General features: G+C 46.0%; 1 protein-coding gene across 1 annotated transcript in view; it reads right to left on the reverse strand.

Moving 5' to 3' along the window:
• Window positions 1-1,381: 1,381 nt before the first annotated feature.
• LOC115143354 (death-inducer obliterator 1-like) overlaps window positions 1,382-22,831 on the reverse strand; it is a 33,419-nt gene continuing 11,969 nt past the window's right edge. The window contains 13 exon segments of the mRNA XM_029683676.2: window positions 1,382-3,478; window positions 3,481-5,835; window positions 7,329-7,524; window positions 7,621-7,710; window positions 7,962-8,605; window positions 8,770-8,923; window positions 9,343-9,498; window positions 9,667-9,783; window positions 10,101-10,260; window positions 10,463-10,994; window positions 13,891-14,101; window positions 21,910-22,134; window positions 22,457-22,790. Coding sequence (XP_029539536.2) covers window positions 1,929-3,478; window positions 3,481-5,835; window positions 7,329-7,524; window positions 7,621-7,710; window positions 7,962-8,605; window positions 8,770-8,923; window positions 9,343-9,498; window positions 9,667-9,783; window positions 10,101-10,260; window positions 10,463-10,994; window positions 13,891-14,101; window positions 21,910-22,134; window positions 22,457-22,790 — 6,724 coding nt within the window. The 3' untranslated portion in view covers window positions 1,382-1,928.

The raw sequence follows: 22,831 nt of genomic DNA on the forward strand, positions 1-22,831 counted from the left end.
CCCAGTTTCCCAAAAGCATTTTAAGGCTGAGGCCATAGACCCATGTCCTAAAGACCCATCCCAGGGTAGGACCATCGTTAAATCTCAGAGCTGTTTCCCAAAACCATTGTTATTAATGTTGCACTTAAAAACGGTTGTAATCTAACTTCTGCCTCAGACCACCCGTAGAACAGCTAACGTTAAGTGCGTCGCTAATGCTTTTTTACCCTCCCGCGTCAATTTATACAGAGATCTCCACTAAACATAGAAACAAATGGTTTATCCGTCAATTTCAGAACAAAGTTGACTACAAATACAACGTTGTCAATGTTTTTGCAATTAACACACAAGCAACGTATAAAAAGAGCGCTGCCTTTCTTTCGATCCTATCAGTATCGACACATGCTCCAAAGACCACTAGCGAACGTTCTTACTGCAAAACGTTCTTACTGCATGGGGTTTTGGGAAACGTGTGATGCATCTTTGTCCGTTGTAGGCAAGATACAGCATTAAAACACTTGTAAACCTAAATTCAATCGCTATCGGGAAACCAGGCCCTACCCGATGACATGAAAAGTTAAAACATTTTAAAAACTGGTTTTCAAACACTATGACATTTGCGGTGACGTAGGGAGCAAGAAAATACCCTCCCATGGGCTGGAAACTATGCGGGTTTTTCAAATCACTTTTTAACTTTTAATCCTACCCTGTGAGTCAGAAGCCTTTTTTAACCACATACCATAGAAATGCACTGTTTTTAGATATGTAGACGCTGGAGATAAGGTTGAAAAGTGTCAGAATTGCCCTTTAAGAGATATCACATATATTCTGTTTAAACTAGGCTGCAGGTGCCTTAAAAAGTATGTGCCTGCCATTTTAGAATTGTGAATGATGTATAAACTGAGCCCATATTTTCGAAATCTCTCTTTTCGGCCTCTGAGGTGAGGTGTAAGTCAGACATCTTCCTGTTCTCAATATTCTGGAATAATTATACTGGAATCCTCTAAAAAAATATTTAGGAAAATGTAATAGGCATAATGTACATTCTGTACATTCTCTGTTCACTAAGTCAATCATTGGCCAATCTACATTGCTTTTGTTTGTCTGATTACATGAAAACTGCTTTTGGTTACATGCCTCCAGATCACACATGTGCATCCAAATGTTGGATTGGATCGAACTCAATTTGGTGTGAGTAGCAGGTAGCAAGCCAAGGCTCAGGGCAATTTGGTGTGAGTAGCAGGTAGCAAGCCAAGGCTCAGGGCAATTTGGTGTGAGTAGCAGGTAGCAAGCCAAGGCTCAGGGCAATTGTCCTGAAGTGGATGTACCAGACATTGATTTACATGCAACTCAAATCAATAAAATAATCTGTTAGACAATACCCATTAATGACAAAGAGATATGTAGTCAAAGTAGGTTTAATTGGCCAAGTTTAAACAAAATCAGGACATTTCAACTGTTAACTGTAATTAGCAATACTATAGATACAACCCTTCAGTGCTTGACTGATGAACATATAAGCACATACTGTCATATACGTTAGACTATAGCAATCAATGTGTTTCCTCAATTCTCACATTATCCACTCCAGATATATGGCTTATAATTTCTCTACTTAGAAAAATGTGATTAAAAACATACCAGTATATACACAAATACATTCATATCTACATTACAAGGAAGGAAGTTACTTTCATGTGATTATTGTACCATGTGAAGGTACTTTGACAGGAGAAAGGTAGATGGGATCATACTTAAGACCACACAATTAGTTCCTTTAAATGTGTTAAAATGTATAAAATGGCAAAAGGAATACAAAATGTGTAGACCTTTCAACTACAAGAGCATTCACAATAATGTCTATTTACATGTACAGTTATGATGCTGAAAGTGAAAGTCACAGGGTGATTGAGTTACCACAGAGAAAAGTGGTCCACAGAAGTAAGACATTATGATGTGTTTTTATCACTTTCCACCTCTGCAGGTTTATCATTCTCCTTTGGGACATAAGATTTGTTTGATTCTTTTTTGTCTTCTCTCTTTTCTTTGCTCTTGCTCCTGTCCCGGCGGTCTCGGTCTTTGTCCCTTTCTCGGTCCCGTGCTCTGTCTCTGTCGTTTTCTCTCCTGTCAGGCTCTCTCTCCCTGCCTCTGTCCCGGTCTCTGCTCCTGGTCCCTTCTCTTTTCCTTTCTCTGTCTCTCTCTCGGTCTCTGTTCCTGGCTCTCTCTCGGTCGTAGTCTCTCCTGTCAGGCTCTCTCCCCCTAACTCTGTCCCTTTCTCGGTCACGGTCTCTCTCCTTGTCCTTCCTCTTGTCTGTCTCTGGAGCCCTGTGCCCGTCTCCCTCTGGAGCCCTGTGCCGCTCTCCCTCTGGAGCCCTGTGCCGCTCTCCCTCTGGAGCCCTGTGCCGCTCTCCCTCTGGAGCCCTGTGCCGCTCTCCCTCTGGAGCCCTGTGCCCGTCTCCCTCTGGAGCCCTGTGCCCGTCTCCCTCTGGAGCCCTGTGCCCGTCTCCCCCTGGAGCCCTGTGCCCGTCTCCCCCTGGAGCCCTGTGCCGCTCTCCCCCTGGAGCCCTGTGCCGCTCTCCACCTGGAGCCCTGTGCCGCTCTCCCCCTGGAGCCCTGTGCCGCTCTCCCTCTGGAGCCCTGTGCCCGTCTCCCTCTGGAGCCCTGTGCCCGTCTCCCTCTGGAGCCCTGTGCCCGTCTCCCTCTGGAGCCCTGTGCCCGTCTCCCTCTGGAGCCCTGTGCCCGTCTCCCTCTGGAGCCCTGTGCCCATCTCCCTCTGGAGCCCTGTGCCCATCTCCCTCTGGAGCCCTGTGCCGCTCTCCCGCCCTCCCTCTGCTGCGGTCTCTCTCCCGGCTGCGTTCCCTCTCTCCTCGGTCTCTCTCCCTGCCTCTGTCCCTCTCCCGGCTCCAGCGCTTGCTCTGGCTCCTGTCCCATGGCCTGGCCCCATGGGGCCCCTCACGGTCCCTCTCCCTCCTGCGGTCCTCAGACAGATCCTTCTGCCTTTCCGACAGCCCAGAGGAAACAGGGATTGGCTCCCGGTCTTTGTGGCCACCCTCAAACCGACTGGCACTCTCTCCACCGCGGGGCTCTGAGCCCTCTCTGGTGGAGCTGCTCCTTCTCATGTCAGGCGAGTGTCGTCGCCAGTGGTCATCCCTGTGGGACTCTGGGCTGTGGCCCCTCATGCGGTTTGGTAGAGGTATGGGGCCCTCTGGAGGGGTCGGGAGCAGTGGCCCACTGTGGCGGGTTGGTCTTAAGTCTACTGGATTGTCAAGGCGAAACCGGTCAGGTCCTCCGAAATGCTGAGGTGGGCCCCCCTGGTGGTCTTGTCTCTGGTCATCATAAGATCCCCTGTGTGGTGGTGGGGAGGGTGCTCTAGATCCCCGAAACTGGTTAGGTGGATGGAAATGCTGTTCACCCACATCTCCACTGGGAGGCGCGCCTCTCCGCCCCTCATACTGGTAGTGTGGAGGTCCTCTGTAAGAGGGGCCTGGTGGGGAGCCTGGTTGTCTTTGTACATGTGTGGAGGGGTCTGACCCTGGTGATGGTCCATGCTCTGCTGGTAGGAACCAACACTGGCATTGTTGTACTGGTCTACAGGGCCTCTTGGTGGGTCGATCATGGGTGCTTGGGACCCATGATCGCCAAAATGAGAAGGCGGAGGACCTCTGGGTCCGGGGAAGTGCGATGGAGGGGGTCCTCTGCTGTCAAAGTGGCCTGGGGGAGGACCTGTGAAGGGAGGAGGGGGGCCTCTGGGTCCAGGGAAGTTGAATGGAGGAGGGGGTCCAGTGAACCTTGCTGGAGCTAAACCATTTTGCCCATCAAAAGTAGGTGGGGGAAGGCCATGGCCCTCCATGAACTGGCCTGGAGGTGGGCCTTGTTGCCCCATGTGCCGTGGAGCCAGGGAACCCATGGGTGCATTGAACATCTGGGGAGGTGGAGCTCTCTGGCCCATCGGTTGGAATGGAGGGGGTCCTCTGGGTTGCATCATGGTCTGGAGTGGAGGTCCATGGGGTGCCTCATACTGCTGCTGAGAGCCACCCCACTGGTTCTGATAGGGAGGGTAAGCAGCAGGAGTTGGCCCATACTGAGAGTACTGAGACTGGTCACTCTCCACTTGCATGGGTGAAGGAACCGGTATGGGTAGAGGTCTCTGCATAGGAAGAGAGCCTGACAAGGAAGGAATACTCTGCATGGGTGGTGGCCCAAGCATTGGAGGTGGACCCTGCATCGGTGGGGGTCCAAGGTGGGGTGGGAAGGTGGCTGTTGGAGCAACGTCAGGAGGAGCTCCATAGTCCATGTAGCCTGATGTTTCCATGTGTAACATGTGGGAGGATTGGGTGTCCATCAGGGTGGAGCTATCCTGGGTGACATTCTGAGACAGTACATGAATTGTAGGTGAAGCTGAGGAGCTGTTTGCGGACATCTTGAAGTAGCCAGAGGACGTAGACTCTTGACTGTTCTGCTCAGAATTAGAAATCTCTCCTGTTTTTAAAATGCTGGCTGCATTTGGCCAAATACTGTATTTGTCAAAGTCACTCTTGGTTGGGTCAACTTCCTCCGATTCCACAGTTAGTTTCTCCACGTAATTGACCTCCATATCAGGTTCTACACTCTCACCTAACAGGGGAATGGACTCCCCTGTTGTGTCTGATTCCAGGAAGGGAAGAGATTCTGTTATAACCTCTTCTTGGGACAGTGGTGTTTCTGGTTCTTGGACATCAGTCTGTGGTGGTTGCGTGGTGGCTGTGACAGGAGCAGGAAGAGTTGTCTCTTCTTTTTCTATTGAGTCTGAGGTTAGCCTCCTTGGGTCTCTGCTCGGCCTGGGGTCCCTGCTCTGCCTTGGGTCCCTTCTCTGGTTAATCAAAGGAGCGGCAGCAGAGGAGGATTTCATCAACTCATCAACCTTTTTTCCCAGCTGCAGAAGCTGACTGTTGGCCAGTAGGGATGGCTGAGAGATCAAGCTGTCAATGACTGAGAACGAGGCAGCTGATGTCCCTGTGGTTGACCCTGGTTGGTAGATGGATTCCTCCTGCTCCTCAAGCTGACGTTTCTGCTCCTCAATCTGTTTGTTGAGATCCTCCAGCATTTTCTGCTGTTCGGTCAGACCTCCAGGTGCGGCCCTGGCTTGACCAGGGACATCAGTCCTGACCTCCTCAAAGATGGTGTCATCCTCCGGATCATAGGCCACATCGTCCAGATCCGTAGCCTCTGGCTGCTTGATGACCTCAGGTTCTTTAACTAACTTCTGGGGTGCTCCATAGCCCATACCTGGGTCATACTCTTCCTCTGGGTCATATGGTCGGTCATCCTCATCCACCTGCTTCTTCTTAGAAATCTGTCCAAACTGCTGAACGATGGGATCAAGCAGAGTAGCGGGGCCAGCTGAGACGTCAACAGCACCATGCTCAGAAGGGGACATGGAGGCCTCAGAGTCATGCATCTTGTTCCCAAACAAAGTCTTCAGGATGGTCTGAAGGGGGGTGGCATTGGTAGCAGAGGATGCAGCAGAGCTGGAGGAAGGTGACTCTCTGCCTGTAGCAGGGGCTTTGACAGAAGACAGGAAGGACAGCACTGATGAGGCTGCCATGGAAGTGGATGAGGTCTCTGAGGAGCTGAGAAGGGGAGGTGTACCTGGGGGGGATGTGTTGAAGGGAAGATCTTGGGTGTACCGCAAGGCTTTCTCTGCTTTCACTTCAGCCTTGATGGCTGAGGTTGGTTTTGGAAGGCCTGTGTCATCTAGGTCTCTGATTTGGGTCATGGAACGCTTCTCTTCGGTCTCAAAGGAGGCTACAGCACGCTTCTTCTCCTTCTGACAGATCACCAAGCCGAGGAGGAGGTTAGGGCGCGCTGGCTCAAGACCTACAAGACAGAAAGGTAAAATAATGAAAATGGAATAAAAAACATTCTAGAACATATGTATCCACTCACATACTTGTATACTGCATATCTTAACTAGAATTAAGAAACATTTCCAGAGACACAGATGTGTTTGAAGTGAAACGATAGCTTATTTCAAACACCCCCTAATATGACAGCAACATAGGATTTCAAAAACAGATCACAAAAAAGTGTTGATTTAAAGTCAAGCTGTGGTCTTCACTTTCCATTTTGAATTGTTCAAACAATCAATAACATGAGCAAACAATGCCACCTGTATAATCAGGTAAAAGTATAACCATTAAATGTAATATGAATGTGTCAAAAGAATACAAAAAAAGAATTGTAGAACACAGACAACCTTTATAAAAGTAGTAAGAATCATCACAATGCTGAGCAGTCAAACTTCTCATCATACTTTGAGAAATGTGACTGTCTGTGCACTGCATTAAACTACATGTTCCTGTTTGATCAAACAACCTCATCACCCTTCAAAGTTACACAAACACTCACATTCACCAGTTTCAAAAAGCTTTTCATTAGTATGCATTCTCATGAAGTCACTTGTAAATAAGTGGACATTTACACATTCTTTACGATGCCATATAAAAAATACAAAATATTTGTTGTACAGTGCATTGCACTCAGCTTACGTTTTTAATAACACATACCAACCCAACCTCTGCTGACAAACTAAATGGATGTGTGTTTCTTGATTCTTAAATTCAGTCTGACAAGTGGTTGAAAGCGATAGATTATTCTTGTCCTTAATCTTCTTGAAAACAGCAGCATAAGTGGGCCAATCTCTGTCCAAGGCTCACTGAGCTGGACCTCTCTCAGGATAACTTACCATGGCTCCCCAGGCATTCAGTTTGTGGTATGGGATGGGCTAGGTGCAGGTCAGGTGCTGCCGCTTCAGTTATGACATGTAAGTACTGGAGATCCACTAATGCAGTACACCAAGTTGCAGTGTAGAACACTTTAAATGTAACATACTGTGGCAGATGTCATTTTCAGAAACAACATCATTACCCAAACATTTTTCACTGGAGTATCTACAGTGCAGAATAAAAGGTGAGCCTTAAAAACAACAGGCTGAGACTGACATCTAAGGTGGCACCAACCTGTGATGCACAACATCCTTTATTTAAGACAGACATGTGATACAAGATCATATACACAAAGTACAGAGAGCGCACAGAAAAAGTACAGAGGGATGTTCATGGAGGAAGGCAACAACAAAAGTGCATGATCGCCCCCTACAGTGTATATCATAAATCAACTTCATGAAACAAGCTCTCATTTCACACAGAAGAAAACTAACTAACTAAACCCTGAAGATACTTACCACTCAGAAATAAACTATAGACTGACATCTTTACTAACTTAATTATATGTTCAGGTATATTGACACATCATATTGGAACCAGTGTGTGGGTTATCAGAGGCCTCTGTGTCTCCCTGCAGATGCTTACCTGGCCCATCGAAGGGTAACAGTTTGGAGGGCAGAGGGTCCTTGGAGCTCAGGGGGATGAGGTATAGGTCTTTGATGCGGCGGTTGTTGTTGGCGACAACTCCAAAGCGCTTCCTGCTACTGAAATAAGAGAAGAGAGAGACATAGGCCACCTCCTCCTCCTCTGTGGCTGGATGGAACCGGATCAGACACAGCTCCTGGGGACAGGGCAAACCCAAAGAGAGAGGTATGACCTTAGGGTCCTCAACCAGGAAGTAGGTTGCTTATAAATATCTCATGGTGAACAGCTTTACCTTGGACAGTGACGTTTTTAGTTTCCCCACATAGTCCCACACGGTGCTGGGGGAGATTCGGCCTCCGATGTGGATGGTGTCAGGTAGATCCTGTACAGGATTAACAATGTCACCTTTGTGTTGAACTCTGATGACATTATTACCACACCTATTCCCAACCAGATGAAACAAGTAATACATGTATTCTGGTCAAAATTGAGTTCAAGTTTCACTATGATTAAAATATAACAGCTGTCATGTTGTCAGTCTCTGAGTTATTAGTTCTACCATGTGTTTTTCTTAGCTCACGTAAAAAAAACTACCCTTGACCTAAGTGTTTTTCAAACAAATGAATAACCAACCTCTTTCAGGTGCTCAAAGGTTCCTGAGACCAGGTACGCTTTAGTGACAAACTTAGCCACGGTGTGCATGTTGACGAATCCTTTCCACATCATCTCCTGACTATGGAGGAAGATGGCGGTCTCACCCTCTGGAGGAGGCTCTGACGAGGCAGCTTTTTGCATGACAGGCCTGGGGATGGAGGGTGGAGGAGCCGGGGGCATGGGGAGGGGCCCCTTGGGCACCACCTCCATCACTACAACCGGAGCGGGCTCTGCTGGGATAGGTCTTGAATAGGACTCTGTTGGAATGGGTCTTGAATAGGTATCTGTTGAGATTGGTGCCACCATGGAGGTGTCTGGAGCTGAGTGGGTGACCGTCACTCCAGAGCTGTGTCTTGCCATGCGGGGATCTCTGCGGGTGATGCTGACAGAGGAGACGGCTGGTACAGTGACAGGGGCTGGGGTCTGGGGTGGAGGCAACATGATGCTTGCGTCCTCATGGTAGGGCAGGGGCTCAGGGACTGGTGTCTCACTGCCGGGATAATTGACCGGGGCACCTTCACATGAGGAGGACCTGGGCAAGCGTCTCACCTCTTGCCTCACCTCGGGCTTCTTGGAGAGTTTGGCCTTCTTGGCTGCTGGTTCATCGTCTGCAGACTTCTGGCCTGGAAGAGAGGAGACAGAGGCTGCTTAAACCTTCAAATCCACTAAGTGAAGCATGGAGTAATAGGAATTAAGATGTTTCCTCAGATCTTTGAGGGGCATATGCCACCGTTTCTTACATACCATCAAAACACTTCACCCTCTCATTCTTTTCATTCATTATTACCTGTACAGATTTTGCAGTTGAGGTCAAAGAGATGGGCCCTGTGTTCGGCCGTGGTGTCCCGCATCATGCTGAAGATATCTGGCAGGGCACTGCCACTCCTCACCCCAGCCTGAACTGAGCCAGAGAAGGGAGTGGAGCCAGCTTCATCTTGTTCCTGAACACATTGGAAAAGGAGACCAGAGAGACAGTCAAATCTACAAAATGACCTTCAATGGATTCTCAAAATAGCACATAAACCATAGCCAAATCTGATGAGGGCCTGAATACCAAAATTATTCTCAACAACCATTTGTTGCATGGCAATAAAGTTCTGATACATGAATCATTAGATCAACTGTAAAACAATAGCTACATTTATGCACAGTGGGTGTGATTTGAGTGACGCAAGGGTGTGGGGCAGATGGCAATGAGCTTCAGTAGGACAAAGGGACAGTTTAAAGAAGGATAGGACAGGTTGGCAAGATAATTCAACTGTAAAACCACAATATATTACCCAAATGTTAGCCACCCAGCATAGCATGTTTTCAGTCTTACGCAGGGAAAATAAAGATGAAAGACAAAACTACCACTTACTGCAGCAGATGCCATGCGAGGAGATGGGGAGGTGCCAGAGATACATACATCTCCATCAGACATTGGAGGAGCATCCTCCATGTCCACATCAGGGGGGCCAGCATCCTGCCTATGGCTCGATTTGGACTGCCCTGTCTGGGATCTAGCGCTGGGAGCCTATGGGATACAACATAGGTCATCAACTTAGTGTCTGTAGCGAATATATGGGAATATAAGGCTAATGATATGGTCTCTTTAGTAGTGATATTTAGTTGCACAATCAATGAAATTCCAAGTATTGCTCTGTTCATAGAATTATTGGTTTCCATTATCATGTTCTCTTACCTCAGTAGTGTCAGGCTTCCTCCACTCTGAGATCTCTTTGGAGAGCAGCTCATCTGCACTCAGCCTCACCAACCTGAAGGGGCTGACCTCTCCCCAGACCACCCTGTAGAAAAGGCCCTGAGACAGGCACAACACACTGTCATTCACATAATTCTAGGTCTGGTAGGCTGCGCATCTGGGTTGGAGTGAGCATAACTTCCAATATTCAGCAGATGAATTTAAATCCAATTCATGACTCACGATCAATTCATGTTGTAAGTGAATTTACCCACATACCAACAACGCATTACTATAATATAGAAAGACAGTTTGTCATTAAAATGTACATGGCTTTCCAACATTCAGCATATTTGGTTTAGCATACACAACTTATCACTTGACTAGTCTCTTCTGCAGACCCAAAAGAGCCCAAGTCAGTGTTTCTGTGGACTGACCTTGTTTTTGGGGTCCTTCAGGTTGAACATGAGGCCCCTGTACTTGTTCTTGTACTTGCTGTCCGTGCACAAGCAGAGGTTGAACATCTCTTTCTCAATGTTGACAGCCAGTTTTCCCACCTCGTTCTCAGACATATTCAAATCATCACTGTCACTCACCCTGGTGGGACAATGAGATACAACTCACATTTAGAGCTAAAAAAATAAAAATAAATAAAGATTTCAGGCAAATCCATTTCCCATTGGCCTACAACAGTCTTATTCTTTTAGAAATATAAACATTCAGATGAATGACCTTAGGTAGCATGAAGTTCACAAAACAATACCAACTATTCTCTCCAATAAACTTATGGGGTACACACCTCTTGTATAGGATGTCTGTGAGCGAGCGGCGGATGTTCTGTCTCATCTGGTTGTTTGGCGGAGCCGTCGGGCACATCATGGAAGTTGCTAAAGTGGCTGGCTCAGGGCGTCGGGAGGAGGGGGCTGGTGTAGATGGGATTCTGGAGGGACTACGGCCTAAGGAGTCTCTCTGCTGGGGCTGGGCCTGCTTCTTAGGGATGGTAAAGCTGGACTTGCCGACCCTCAGGGCCCCTGTGACGTGATGTCGTGGGGTGTCTAGAGAGCCAGGGGCAGAAGGGGTCAGGACAGCAGGGGGTGGTGGTGGTTTCTTGGATTTAGTTGTTTTGCTAGGAGTGGGATATGGTTGTTTCTTTGGTGCCTTAGCACTGCTGACTGGAGTTGCTGGTTTATTGCGTCTGGTGTATAGCTTTAATACTTTGGGGCCAGGAGACTTCTTTCCTCCTTTGAGCGGTGCTGTGGAAGCAGGAGACTTCTTCTCAGGAGGGGTTGGTTCCTTCTCACTCTGGTCCTCTTCACTCTCCTTTTCAGGAGCTGCGGAGGATAAAACAACTTATTTTAAACTTAAGTACAAACAGTATGTGAACCATCATAAACATAATGTCAAGTAAATAGAATTCAGAATTTAGGACATGTATGAATATTCAATGTGATCTTGGGGTGGTTTAAGATATCCCCACTTAGATTCACTTAATGACCGACTGTCAGACAGCATCTGACCAGAATGCATACAAAAAACACAAAACATTGGTGATTTGAAGACAGGACCTCCTCACTTTGTTGGATGTAGAAATAAATACCTTGACATTAGAAACAAAATAAACCTGGTTAAATACATCTTTCCACACACTGAAAAAGCCAACAATATGCACACATACAACAATGGGTTGAATAAATATAAACAGAAAGTTAGAAATTAGAAATCTCCATTATTCTCCGGCAAAAATGTATCGCCATCATGTTGGCGTTGCAATTTCAATCCTCTTAACATCAGTTGAAATGGTGATAATCCTTTTCATGAAGAATGTCGGCAAGACTCAACACTTCAGTCTTATCAGAAAGGATGAGCTGACTAAATTCTCACAGGCCTGACTGTGTACTAAGCAACAGTGCTCTCTGATATGAATGGTGCCTGCATAACCAACATTTTACATCCGTTCCTGAGCTACAACACTGGAACCCAATCAACAACCCATTAGATAAGAAAAGATACTAGATGTGTCCAAAGACACCCTGTGTAGAAAGTCACTGGGTACAGAGATTTCTCCACAAAACTAAAATTGTATTGGTTTCTCCCTTTGTTTGGTCTTTGAAGATCCCACCAGTTGACCCACTCTATCAAGTGCCCGAAAGAAAAAAAACAATGTTTCCCAAAAGTTCAACTGAACTTGGAACTTACCATGTCAAGGAAGATAATGCCTGAACATTATATATCTTCATACTAACCACCTACAATTGGATATGTTCACCACTGAACGTAGAGCTGTGAAGCTAGCACACAAAACAGTAGAGCTGTGAAGCTAGCACACAAAACAGTAGAGCTGTGAAGCTAGCACACAAAACAGTAGAGCTGTGAAGCTAGCACACAAAACAGTGTAGTGATGTCCTAACACCATCTACCTTCAGGGGTACACATTTAATGAGAATTCAATAAAGACTAAATATGTATTGTCAAGGAATATTACCAACCTCAACAATTCACTAAAAACTATTTAAGATCAATGCAACATCTTCAACAGACATGGGTTGTGCATACTAGCACAGATTACATTTGTATGACCATCTATATTCGTTTTTAGCTTTGTTAAAGCACATGAAGCTTTTCTGCCATGTCTGTGTTGCTCATTACCAAAGTATGAGAATTTGGAATGTACATGCAAAACGGCAATACCCGAGTGCCATCAAGAGAAAATGTTATTGCCATCACCAGCTACACAATTGCTCTGTGATACAAAGAGAGACAATTTCAAGTTGACTGATTTGTACCAAAAAATATAGATCTCGTTGTCAAACAATCAAAATGTCATAATCAGAACTTGTATGTCTGCAAAATAAGATATTACAGATCAGAAGATATAGACATGCGAGCAGGTTGAGTGAATCACATATGACATCCATGTAGGTCGAGAGTAACAGACAGCTGGTATTATGGTGGATAAGATGATTCCTGAGAGCGTGAACTGCCAAATACCTTGCGACTGCCCTCACACTCCAAAAATCCACAACCTGTAATATCTGCCTTCTTAAGTAACCTGGATAAAGCTAGGAACCAAAGCAGAGTTCCTCATAGTGAAAAATATACTCAATTGTCCCTAAATATATCTTTCATATATTTTCATATCAGTAAATCAGAAGTGTGGTATAACTTTTAGGTGACAGTCTGCCTCCCTACTCTTTATGTAGTTTATGACGACTGTGGTCTTCCACTCTTCTTGTGCAGTCATTCTAATACTTCTGTGCTTCTGTGTCTTCAGCTGGTCTTGTCTCAGCAGAAGAAGCTATAGATTTCCTGTCCCAGCTGTTCCCCAGTCTGTCCGCTTCAGACTTGCACTTCCTCCTGGCATGGTGTAGATCTGTAGCACATGCTGTCAGAGCAACTGGCCAGGACATCCCCAGTACCAGTAATCCAAGACCTCTCCCATAATCAATCAAGGCATCCAAAATCTGTCTTAACACCTTTTATTTTATTGCCAGTGTCGCAGAGGGAGTTTGGATGCATGACATTCAATATGAATAATAATGCAAACTATTTTAAAACCCAGCACGTTATTTACAAAACTAATAGTGAATACTTCCTTGGCTGCGCTGAAGAAACTTATGGCTTAATTAAATCAGCAGTGAGCTGTATTTCTGTATAGTCCACTGTATAAATCCAGGGATTAAAAAAATCACAGACCTACCTGCTGGAGAGAAGAGGGAGGGACTGCCTTCAGATGGACAGCAAGAGGAGCACATGGAGATACTCATACGCACCACATGGGTGCCAACACACAAACAGCAACCTAGGATTTATATGAATCTACACAAGTAATCCCCAACCATTGTTTTGTTCATGGTTCCTGATTTTCTTTTTAACAATAGAGTTTTCAAAATAAATCCTAAAATACTTACCTTTGTATCCATTCATTGCAATGTGTACTTACCCACTCTGCATACCTGACTAAGTAACCATGCCCTGGCAACATACATAGAATACATTCGGGGACCCATTGTCATTACAATTTTCCCCACAGATATGGGTCATTCAGCTAAGCCATTACGTCACCATGATAACAACCACATTTATAATGGGCAAACAGCGTGGTTTTTCAAAGAACCAGTAATAGATCAATGCATATCATACATTCAACTGGCTCACTTGACAACCCCTATAGTGTGAGAAGATAAACAGTTAAGAGTGGATTATTAAGACCTTCAAAGAGATACATACACGTTTTGTTTAACACTGTTGGTGGTGCTATGGGTGTAGTCTTTTCTGGCGTTACTGCATTGTAATTATGGTCGCTGGACCAGGACGACATGGCAGGTGGCGGTGGATGCTCTTCGTGTGACTCTTCATCACCATCCTCATCGGCCTCACCGTCAGACTCTTCCTCCTCTGTGGACTTCTTGCTGGTCTTCCTCCCAGTGGTGGAATTCTTCTGGATGGACAGACAGACATTCACTCAAATCAGTAACGTGCACAGGAAGGGTTTCATAGCAAAATATTGAAAGTTATGGTGTTATGTATGTAATTGATGACAACTTTGCACACTCTTGGCATTCTCTCAACCGGCTTCATAAGGTAGTCACCTGGAATGCATTTCAGTTAACAGGTGTGCCTTGTAAAAATTGAAATTTGTGGAATTTCTTTCCTTCTTTATGCGTTTCAGCCAATCAGTTGTGTGTGAAAAGGTTGGGTTGGTATTCAGAAGACAACCAAGTCCATATTATGGCAAGAACAGCTCAAATAAGCAAAGAGAAATGACAGTCCATCATTACTTTAAGACATGAAGGCCTTAGTCGCAAAAACCATCAAGCGCTATGATGAAACTGGCACTTATGAGGACCGCCACAGGAAAGGAAGACCTAGAGTTATCTCTGCTGCAGATGAAGTTAAAGTTACCAGCCTTAGAAATTGCAGCCCCAAAAAATGTTTCACAATTAACAGAAACATGTAAACCGATCATGATTTTTCAACGCCGATACCAATTATTGGAGGACAAAAAAAACACGATACCGCTTAATCGGCCGATTTTTACAAATGTATTTGCTATAATGACAATTACAACAATACTGAATGAACACTTATTTTAACTTAATAAAATACATCAATAAAATCAATTTAGCCTCAAATAAATAATGAATAAATAATGAAACATGTTCAACACACTCGGTCCGCAGGTAGTATTACATTTCATTACATTTCATTATACATTTCATTATAGTACAACGGTTTGATTTGTCTAATCTTAGCAATTTCTTCTTAGCTAGCTACATAGCCGTCTTTGTATCATAGATAATTGCGTAATTATCGTATTTCGTCGTCCTAACGCAGTCTACACTGCCCTGCAGCTAGCCAGCTAGCTAACGTCCACCGTTAGCTAGTCCACCGTCTACCGATTAGCAGCACAACTATTACACTCAACTGAACGACTTGATTAGTGTAGTGTTAGCTAGCTACATAGTTGTCTTTGCTGTCTTCGTATCCAAGATAATTGTGTAGTTAGAGTGTGTAGTTTTAGAGTGATTATCTTAATTTACCGAGGTTAGCTAGCCAGCTATTTGTCGTCCTTAACGTAGGAGACACTCCTAGCTAGCCAACAGCTAGCCAACGTCTACCGAACAGAACTTCCGCACTCAACAATCCGGTCGCATTTCGCTTCGCTCCACAGGTAGTATCACATTTTTCATTTCATTTCATTACAGTACAACGGCTTGATTTGTTTGATCGTAGCTAGCTACATAGCTAGCTACATAGCCGTCTTTGTATCAAAGATAATTGTGTAGTCTAGAGCGATTTCCTAGGTTAGCTAGCCAGCTATTGTCGTTCTTTTAACGCAACGTAACGTAATCAACACTGCTAGCTAGCCAGCTAGCCCCGAATAGCAGCACAGTAGGAACTATTACACTCAACGGAACGACTTGATTAGTGTAGTGTCAACAACGCAGACACTGCCAGCTAGCCTACATAGTCAACAACGCAGCCTCTGCCAGCTAGCCTACTTCAGCAGTACTGTATCATTTTAATCATTTTAGTCAATAAGATTCTTGCTACGTAAGCTTAACTTTCTGAACACTCGAGACGTGTAGTCCACTTGTCATTCCAATCCCCTTTGCATTAGCGTAGCCTCTTGTGTAGCCTGTCAACTATGTGTCTGTCTATCCCTGTTCTTTCCTCTCTGCACAGACCATACAAACGCTCCACACCGCGTGGCCGCGGCCACCCTAATCTGGTGGTCCCAGCGCGCACGACCCACATGGAGTTCCAGGTCTCCGGTAGCCTCTGGAACTGCCGATCTGCGGCCAACAAGGCAGAGTTCATCTCAGCCTATGCCTCCCTCCAGTCCCTCGACTTCTTGGCACTGACGGAAACATGGATCACCACAGACAACACTGCTACTCCTACTGCTCTCTCTTCGTCTGCCCACGTGTTCTCGCACACCCCGAGAGCTTCTGGTCAGCGGGGTGGTGGCACCGGGATCCTCATCTCTCCCAAGTGGTCATTCTCTCTTTCTCCCCTTACCCATCTGTCTATCGCATCCTTTGAATTCCATGCTGTCACAGTTACCAGCCCTTTCAAGCTTAACATCCTTATCATTTATCGCCCTCCAGGTTCCCTCGGAGAGTTCATCAATGAGCTTGATGCCTTGATAAGCTCCTTTCCTGAGGACGGCTCACCTCTCACAGTTCTGGGCGACTTTAACCTCCCCACGTCTACCTTTGACTCATTCCTCTCTGCCTCCTTCTTTCCACTCCTCTCCTCTTTTGACCTCACCCTCTCACCTTCCCCCCTACTCACAAGGCAGGAAATACGCTCGACCTCATCTTTACTAGATGCTGTTCTTCCACTAACCTCATTGCAACTCCCCTCCAAGTCTCCGACCACTACCTTGTATCCTTTTCCCTCTCGCTCTCATCCAACACCTCCCACACTGCCCCTACTCGGATGGTATCGCGCCGTCCCAACCTTCGCTCTCTCTCCCCCGCTACTCTCTCCTCTTCCATCCTATCATCTCTTCCCTCTGCTCAAACCTTCTCCAACCTATCTCCTGATTCTGCCTCCTCAACCCTCCTCTCCTCCCTTTCTGCATCCTTTGACTCTCTATGTCCCCTATCCTCCAGGCCGGCTCGGTCCTCCCCTCCCGCTCCGTGGCTCGACGACTCATTGCGAGCTCACAGAACAGGGCTCCGGGCAGCCGAGCGGAAATGGAGGAAAACTCGCCTCCCTGCGGACCTGACATCCTTTCACTCCCTCCTCTCTACATTTTCCTCTTCTCTCTCTGCTGCTAAAGCCACTTTCTACCACTCTAAATTCCAAGCATCTGCCTCTAACCCTAGGAAGCTCTTTGCAACCTTCTCCTCCCTCCTGAATCCTCCTCCCCCCTCCCCCTCTCTGCAGATGACTTCGTCAACCATTTTGAAAAGAAGGTCGACGACATCCGATCCTCGTTTGCTAAGTCAAACGACACCGCTGGTTCTGCTCACACTGCCCTACCCTGTGCTCTGACCTCTTTCTCCCCTCTCTCTCCAGATGAAATCTCGCGTCTTGTGACGGCCGGCCGCCCAACAACCTGCCCGCTTGACCCTATCCCCTCCTCTCTTCTCCAGACCATTTCCGGTGACCTTCTCCCTTACCTCACCTCGCTCATCAACTCATCCCTGACCGCTGGCTACGTCCCTTCCGTCTTCAAGAGAGCGAGAGTTGCACCCCTTCTGAAAAAACCTACACTCGATCCCTCCGATGTCAACAACTACAGACCAGTATCCCTTCTTTCTTTTCTCTCCAAAACTCTTGAACGTGCCGTCCTTGGCCAGCTCTCCCGCTATCTCTCTCAGAATGACCTTCTTGATCCAAATCAGTCAGGTTTCAAGACTAGTCATTCAACTGAGACTGCTCTTCTCTGTATCACGGAGGCGCTCCGCACTGCTAAAGCTAACTCTCTCTCCTCTGCTCTCATCCTTCTAGACCTATCGGCTGCCTTCGATACTGTGAACCATCAGATCCTCCTCTCCACCCTCTCCGAGTTGGGCATCTCCGGCGCGGCCCATGCTTGGATTGCGTCCTACCTGACAGGTCGCTCCTACCAGGTGGCGTGGCGAAAATCTGTCTCCTCACCACGCGCTCTCACCACTGGTGTCCCCCAGGGCTCTGTTCTAGGCCCTCTCCTATTCTCGCTATACACTAAGTCACTTGGCTCGGTCATAACCTCACATGGTCTCTCCTATCATTGCTATGCAGACGACACACAATTAATCTTCTCCTTTCCCCCCTCTGATGACCAGGTGGCGAATCGCATCTCTGCATGTCTGGCAGACATATCAGTGTGGATGACGGATCACCACCTCAAGCTGAACCTCGGCAAGACGGAGCTGCTCTTCCTCCCGGGGGAAGGACTGCCCGTTCCATGATCTCGCCATAACGGTTGACAACTCCATCGTGTCCTCCTCCCAGAGCGCTAAGAACCTTGGCGTGATCCTGGACAACACCCTGTCGTTCTCAACTAACATCAAGGCGGTGGCCCGTTCCTGTAGGTTCATGCTCTACAACATCCGCAGAGTACGACCCTGCCTCACACAGGAAGCGGCGCAGGTCCTAATCCAGGCACTTGTCATCTCCCGTCTGGATTACTGCAACTCGCTGTTGGCTGGGCTCCCTGCCTGTGCCATTAAACCCTACAACTCATCCAGAACGCCGCAGCCCGTCTGGTGTTCAACCTTCCCAAGTTCTCTCACGTCACCCCGCTCCTCCGCTCTCTCCCCTGGCTTCCAGTTGAAGCTCGCATCCGCTACAAGACCATGGTGCTTGCCTACGGAGCTGTGAGGGGAATGGCACCTCAGTACCTCCAGGCTCTGATCAGGCCCTACACCCAAACAAGGGCACTGCGTTCATCCACCTCTGGCCTGCTCGCCTCCCTACCACTGAGGAAGTACAGTTCCCGCTCAGCCCAGTCAAAACTGTTCGCTGCTCTGGCCCCCCAATGGTGGAACAAACTCCCTCACGACGCCAGGACAGCGGAGTCAATCACCACCTTCCGGAGACACCTGAAACCCCACCTCTTTAAGGAATACCTAGGATAGGATAAAGTAATCCTTCTCACCCCCCCTTAAAAGACTTAGATGCACTATTGTAAAGTGGCTGTTCCACTGGATGTCATAAGGTGAAAGCACCAATTTGTAAGTCGCTCTGGATAAGAGCGTCTGCTAAATGACTTAAATGTAAATGTAAATGTACATAATGCAAAAACAAAGTGTTGGAGAAGAAAGTAAAAGTGCAATATGTGCCATGCAAGAAAGCTAACGTTTGAGTTCCTTGCTCAGACTATTTCTCTCTATACCATTTGTATTTCATTAACCTTTGACTATTGATGTTCTTATAGGCAATTTAGTATTGCCAGTGTAACAATATAGCTTCCGTCCCTCCCCTCGCTCCTACCTGGGCTCGAACCAGGAACACAACGACAACAGCCACCCTCGAAGCAGCGTTACCCATCGCTCCACAAAAGCCGCAGCCCTTGCAGAGCAAGGGGAACAGCCACTCCAAGTCTCAGAGCGAGTGACGTTTGAAACGCTATTAGCGCGGACCCCGCTAACTAGCTAGCCATTTCACATTGGTTACACGAGCCTAATCTCGGGAGTTGATAGGCTTGAAGTCATAAACAGCTGCTGGCAAACGCACAAAAGTGCTGTTTGAATGAATGCTTACGAGCCTGCTGCTGCCTACCATCGCTCAGTCAGACTGCTCTATCAAATCATAGACTTAGTTATAACATGATAACACACAGAAATACGAGCCTTAGGTCATTAATATGGTCGAATCCGGAAACTATCATCTCGAAAACAAGATGTTTATTCTTTCAGTGAAATACGGAACCGTTCCGTATTTTATCTAACGGGTGGCATCCATAAGTCTAAATATTCCAGTTACATTGCACAACCTTCAATGTTATGTCATAATTACGTAAAATTCTGGCAAATTAGGCGGCCCAAACTGTTGCATATACACGGACTCTGCGTGCAATGAACGCAAGAGAAGTGACACAATTTCACCTGGTTAATATTGCCTGCTAACCTGGATATATTTTAGCTAAATATGCATATTTAAAAATATATACTTCTGTGTATTGATTTTAAGAAAGGCATTGATGTTTATGGTTAGGTACACATTGGAGCAACGATACGCACCGCATCGATTATATGCAACGCAGGACACGCTAGATAAACTAGTAATATCATCAACCATGTGTAGTTAACTAGTGATTATGATTGATTGATTGTTTTTATAAGATAAGTTTAATGCTAGCTAGTAACTTACCTTGGCTTACTGCATTCGCGTAACAGGCAGGCTCCTCATGGAGTGCAATGGTTAGAGCGTTGGACTAGTTAACTGTAAGATTGCAAGATTGAATCCCCTGAGCTGACAAGGTAAAAATCTGTCGTTCTGCCCCTGAACGAGGCAGTTAACCCACCGTTCCTTGGCCGTCATTGAAAATAAGAATGTGTTCTTAACTGACTTGCCTAGTTAAATAAAGATTAAATAAAGGTGTAAAAAAAAGAATAAGAAAAAGACCAAATCAGTGTCCAAAAAAAACGATTTGCGATTGTTTTGAAAACTTGAAATCGTCCCTAATTAATCGGCCATTCCGATTAATCGGTCGACCTCTAATGTCAATATCAACTGTTCAGAGGAGACTGCATGAATAAGGTCTTCGTGGTCAAATTTCTGCAAATAAATCACTACTAAAGGACACCAATAAGAAGAAGAGATGTGCTTGGGCCAAAAAACACAAGCAATGGACATTAATTAGACTGATGAGTCCAAAGTTTAGATTTTTGGTTCTAACCGTCGTGTCTTTGTGAGACGCAGAGTAGGTGAACCGATGATCTCCGCATGTGTGATGGGGCTTTGCTGGTGACACTGTCTGATTTATTTAGAATTCAAGGCACACTTAACCAGCATGGCTACCACAGCATTCTGCAGCGATATGCCATCCCATCTGGTTTGTGCTTAGTGGGACTATCATTCATTTTTCAACAGGACAATCACCCAAAACACACCTCCAGTCTGTGTAAGGGCTATTTGACCAAGAAGGAGAGTGATGGAATGCTCCATCAGATGACCTGGCCTCCACAATCACCCAACCTCAACCCAATTGACATGGTTTGGGATGAGTTGGACTGCAGAATGAAGGAAAAACAGCCATCAAGTGCCCAGCATATGTGGGAACTCCTTCAAGACTGTTGGAAAAGCATATCAGGTGACTACCTCATGAAGCTGGTTGAGAAAATGCCCAAGCGTGTGCAAAGCTGTCAAGGCAAAGGGTGGCTATTTGAAGAATCTCAAATATAAAATACGCTTGTTTGGTTACTACATGATACCATATGTGTTATTTCACAGTTTTGATGTCTTAATTATTATTCTACAATGTAGAAAACAGTAAAAAATAAAGAAAAACCCTTGAATGAATAGGTGTCCAAACTTTTGACTGGTACTGTATATACAACTGTAAACTGCTGCCAATTCATTATGTTGGGGAAAAAATAACAATTTAGTAAATCATATGACAGTTGTCTGTATTTTATTACACAGCTAAATAGATGAAATAGCTATTGAATAACAATCAAATGACGGCAAATATATTTCTCCTGTCTCTCCTCCACAAGATGTTCCTCAGACCAGAATTGTGTTCTATAATTCCTACTATTTTTTTTTTTTTAACCTCTATTTAACTAGGCAAGTCAGTTAAGAACAAATTCTTATTTTCAATGACGGCCTAGGAACGGTGGGTTAACTGCCTGTTCAGGGGCAGAATGACAGATTGTACCTTGTCAGCTCGAGGGTTTGAACTTGCAACCTTCCGGTTACTAGTCCAACACTAACCACTAGGCTACCCTGCCACCCCTGATGCAATCAATCACCAACCTTCCCATGAATGTTTGCTACCAATGACTCAGAAAAAAATAACAATCTAGCAAGTAACCAATAAACATTATTTCAGGTCACTGTAATTACTCAGATATTTCTGAAAAAAAATCTAACCAGTTGTATAACCCGCTGGTAATGAGATATTCACACTCAATTTCACACTCAAAATTGGCGGACCTTTTTGGCCTGATTTAGAGAACGTATTTCAAAACATTGGAATGTATGAGGCCTATGCTTAATTTGGGCTCCACACAATATATTACTAACCAGTTTCAGTAGGTAAAAATGTAAACATCTTCGGTATCTTATGAACCCCATGTTTACCTTGGGCATTGCCCTGGTACCAGGTGTTTTCTTCGGTCCCTTGGCCTTGTCTTGGTCTTTCTGCTTAGGTTCATCTTTCTGCTTGGGCTCGGAGATGGACTTGGCTGCCATGGCTGCGGCGGCGTGTCTCAGGATACACTCACTGCCGCAGTAGACAGAGTCCTTCAGGGCGTTCTTCTCACAGCCTGGCCCGATACATTTGGGCAGATTAGACTCCTCTGCCGCCTGTTGAAAGTCAAACAGGTCACACAGGTGCACAGTGCAACACGGTTGTTCCAAATACAGGCTGTCCTGACACAACTGAAAAAGAAAACCTACTTTCACTACAAACAAATCTCAGAGTTTGATATGTTGCCATTGTTTACACATTGAGTGCTTTTATTCAATTATTGTAATAAAATAGAAAACTTCAATCAAGTATTCACACCCATCCCTAATGTGGAGCTCTCAGATGTCTTTCAGAAAGCTATTATTGGCATGACAAACGTGAACAGTTTTTTGTTGAGTTCATCCACTGGAGCTATGAGAAAAGTAATAGAAAACCTACTGCCTGAAAAATCTTGATCTTCTTTTTTCCACTGGGGTTTGTTGTTTTCTCTATTCTCCCTTTAATACCCAAGTCATCACCACCCTTCTCATCTGCACCAGCAGCAGCTGTAGGTGAGGAAGCTGCCACAGAGGGGCTCTGCTCGGCCTTGCGGGCTCCAGGGACAGCTGCTTTGAGTTTGCCATTGGGCTTGGCTGTCTGGCTCTTCTTGGTGGTACAGTTGGGGCAGACGTAGTCCTCCCCATTCCTCTCCATCAGACGTCCACGAGCCTCAGTGATGCCCACACAGTCTCCATGGAACCACTCCTCACAGCGGTCGCAGCAGATCATGAACCTGGGTGCACACAGAGCACTTAGCAGAGCATAGAGACTACT

This window comes from Oncorhynchus nerka, linkage group LG15 (genome assembly GCF_034236695.1).
Source record: "Oncorhynchus nerka isolate Pitt River linkage group LG15, Oner_Uvic_2.0, whole genome shotgun sequence".
Lineage (NCBI taxonomy): Eukaryota > Metazoa > Chordata > Actinopteri > Salmoniformes > Salmonidae > Oncorhynchus > Oncorhynchus nerka.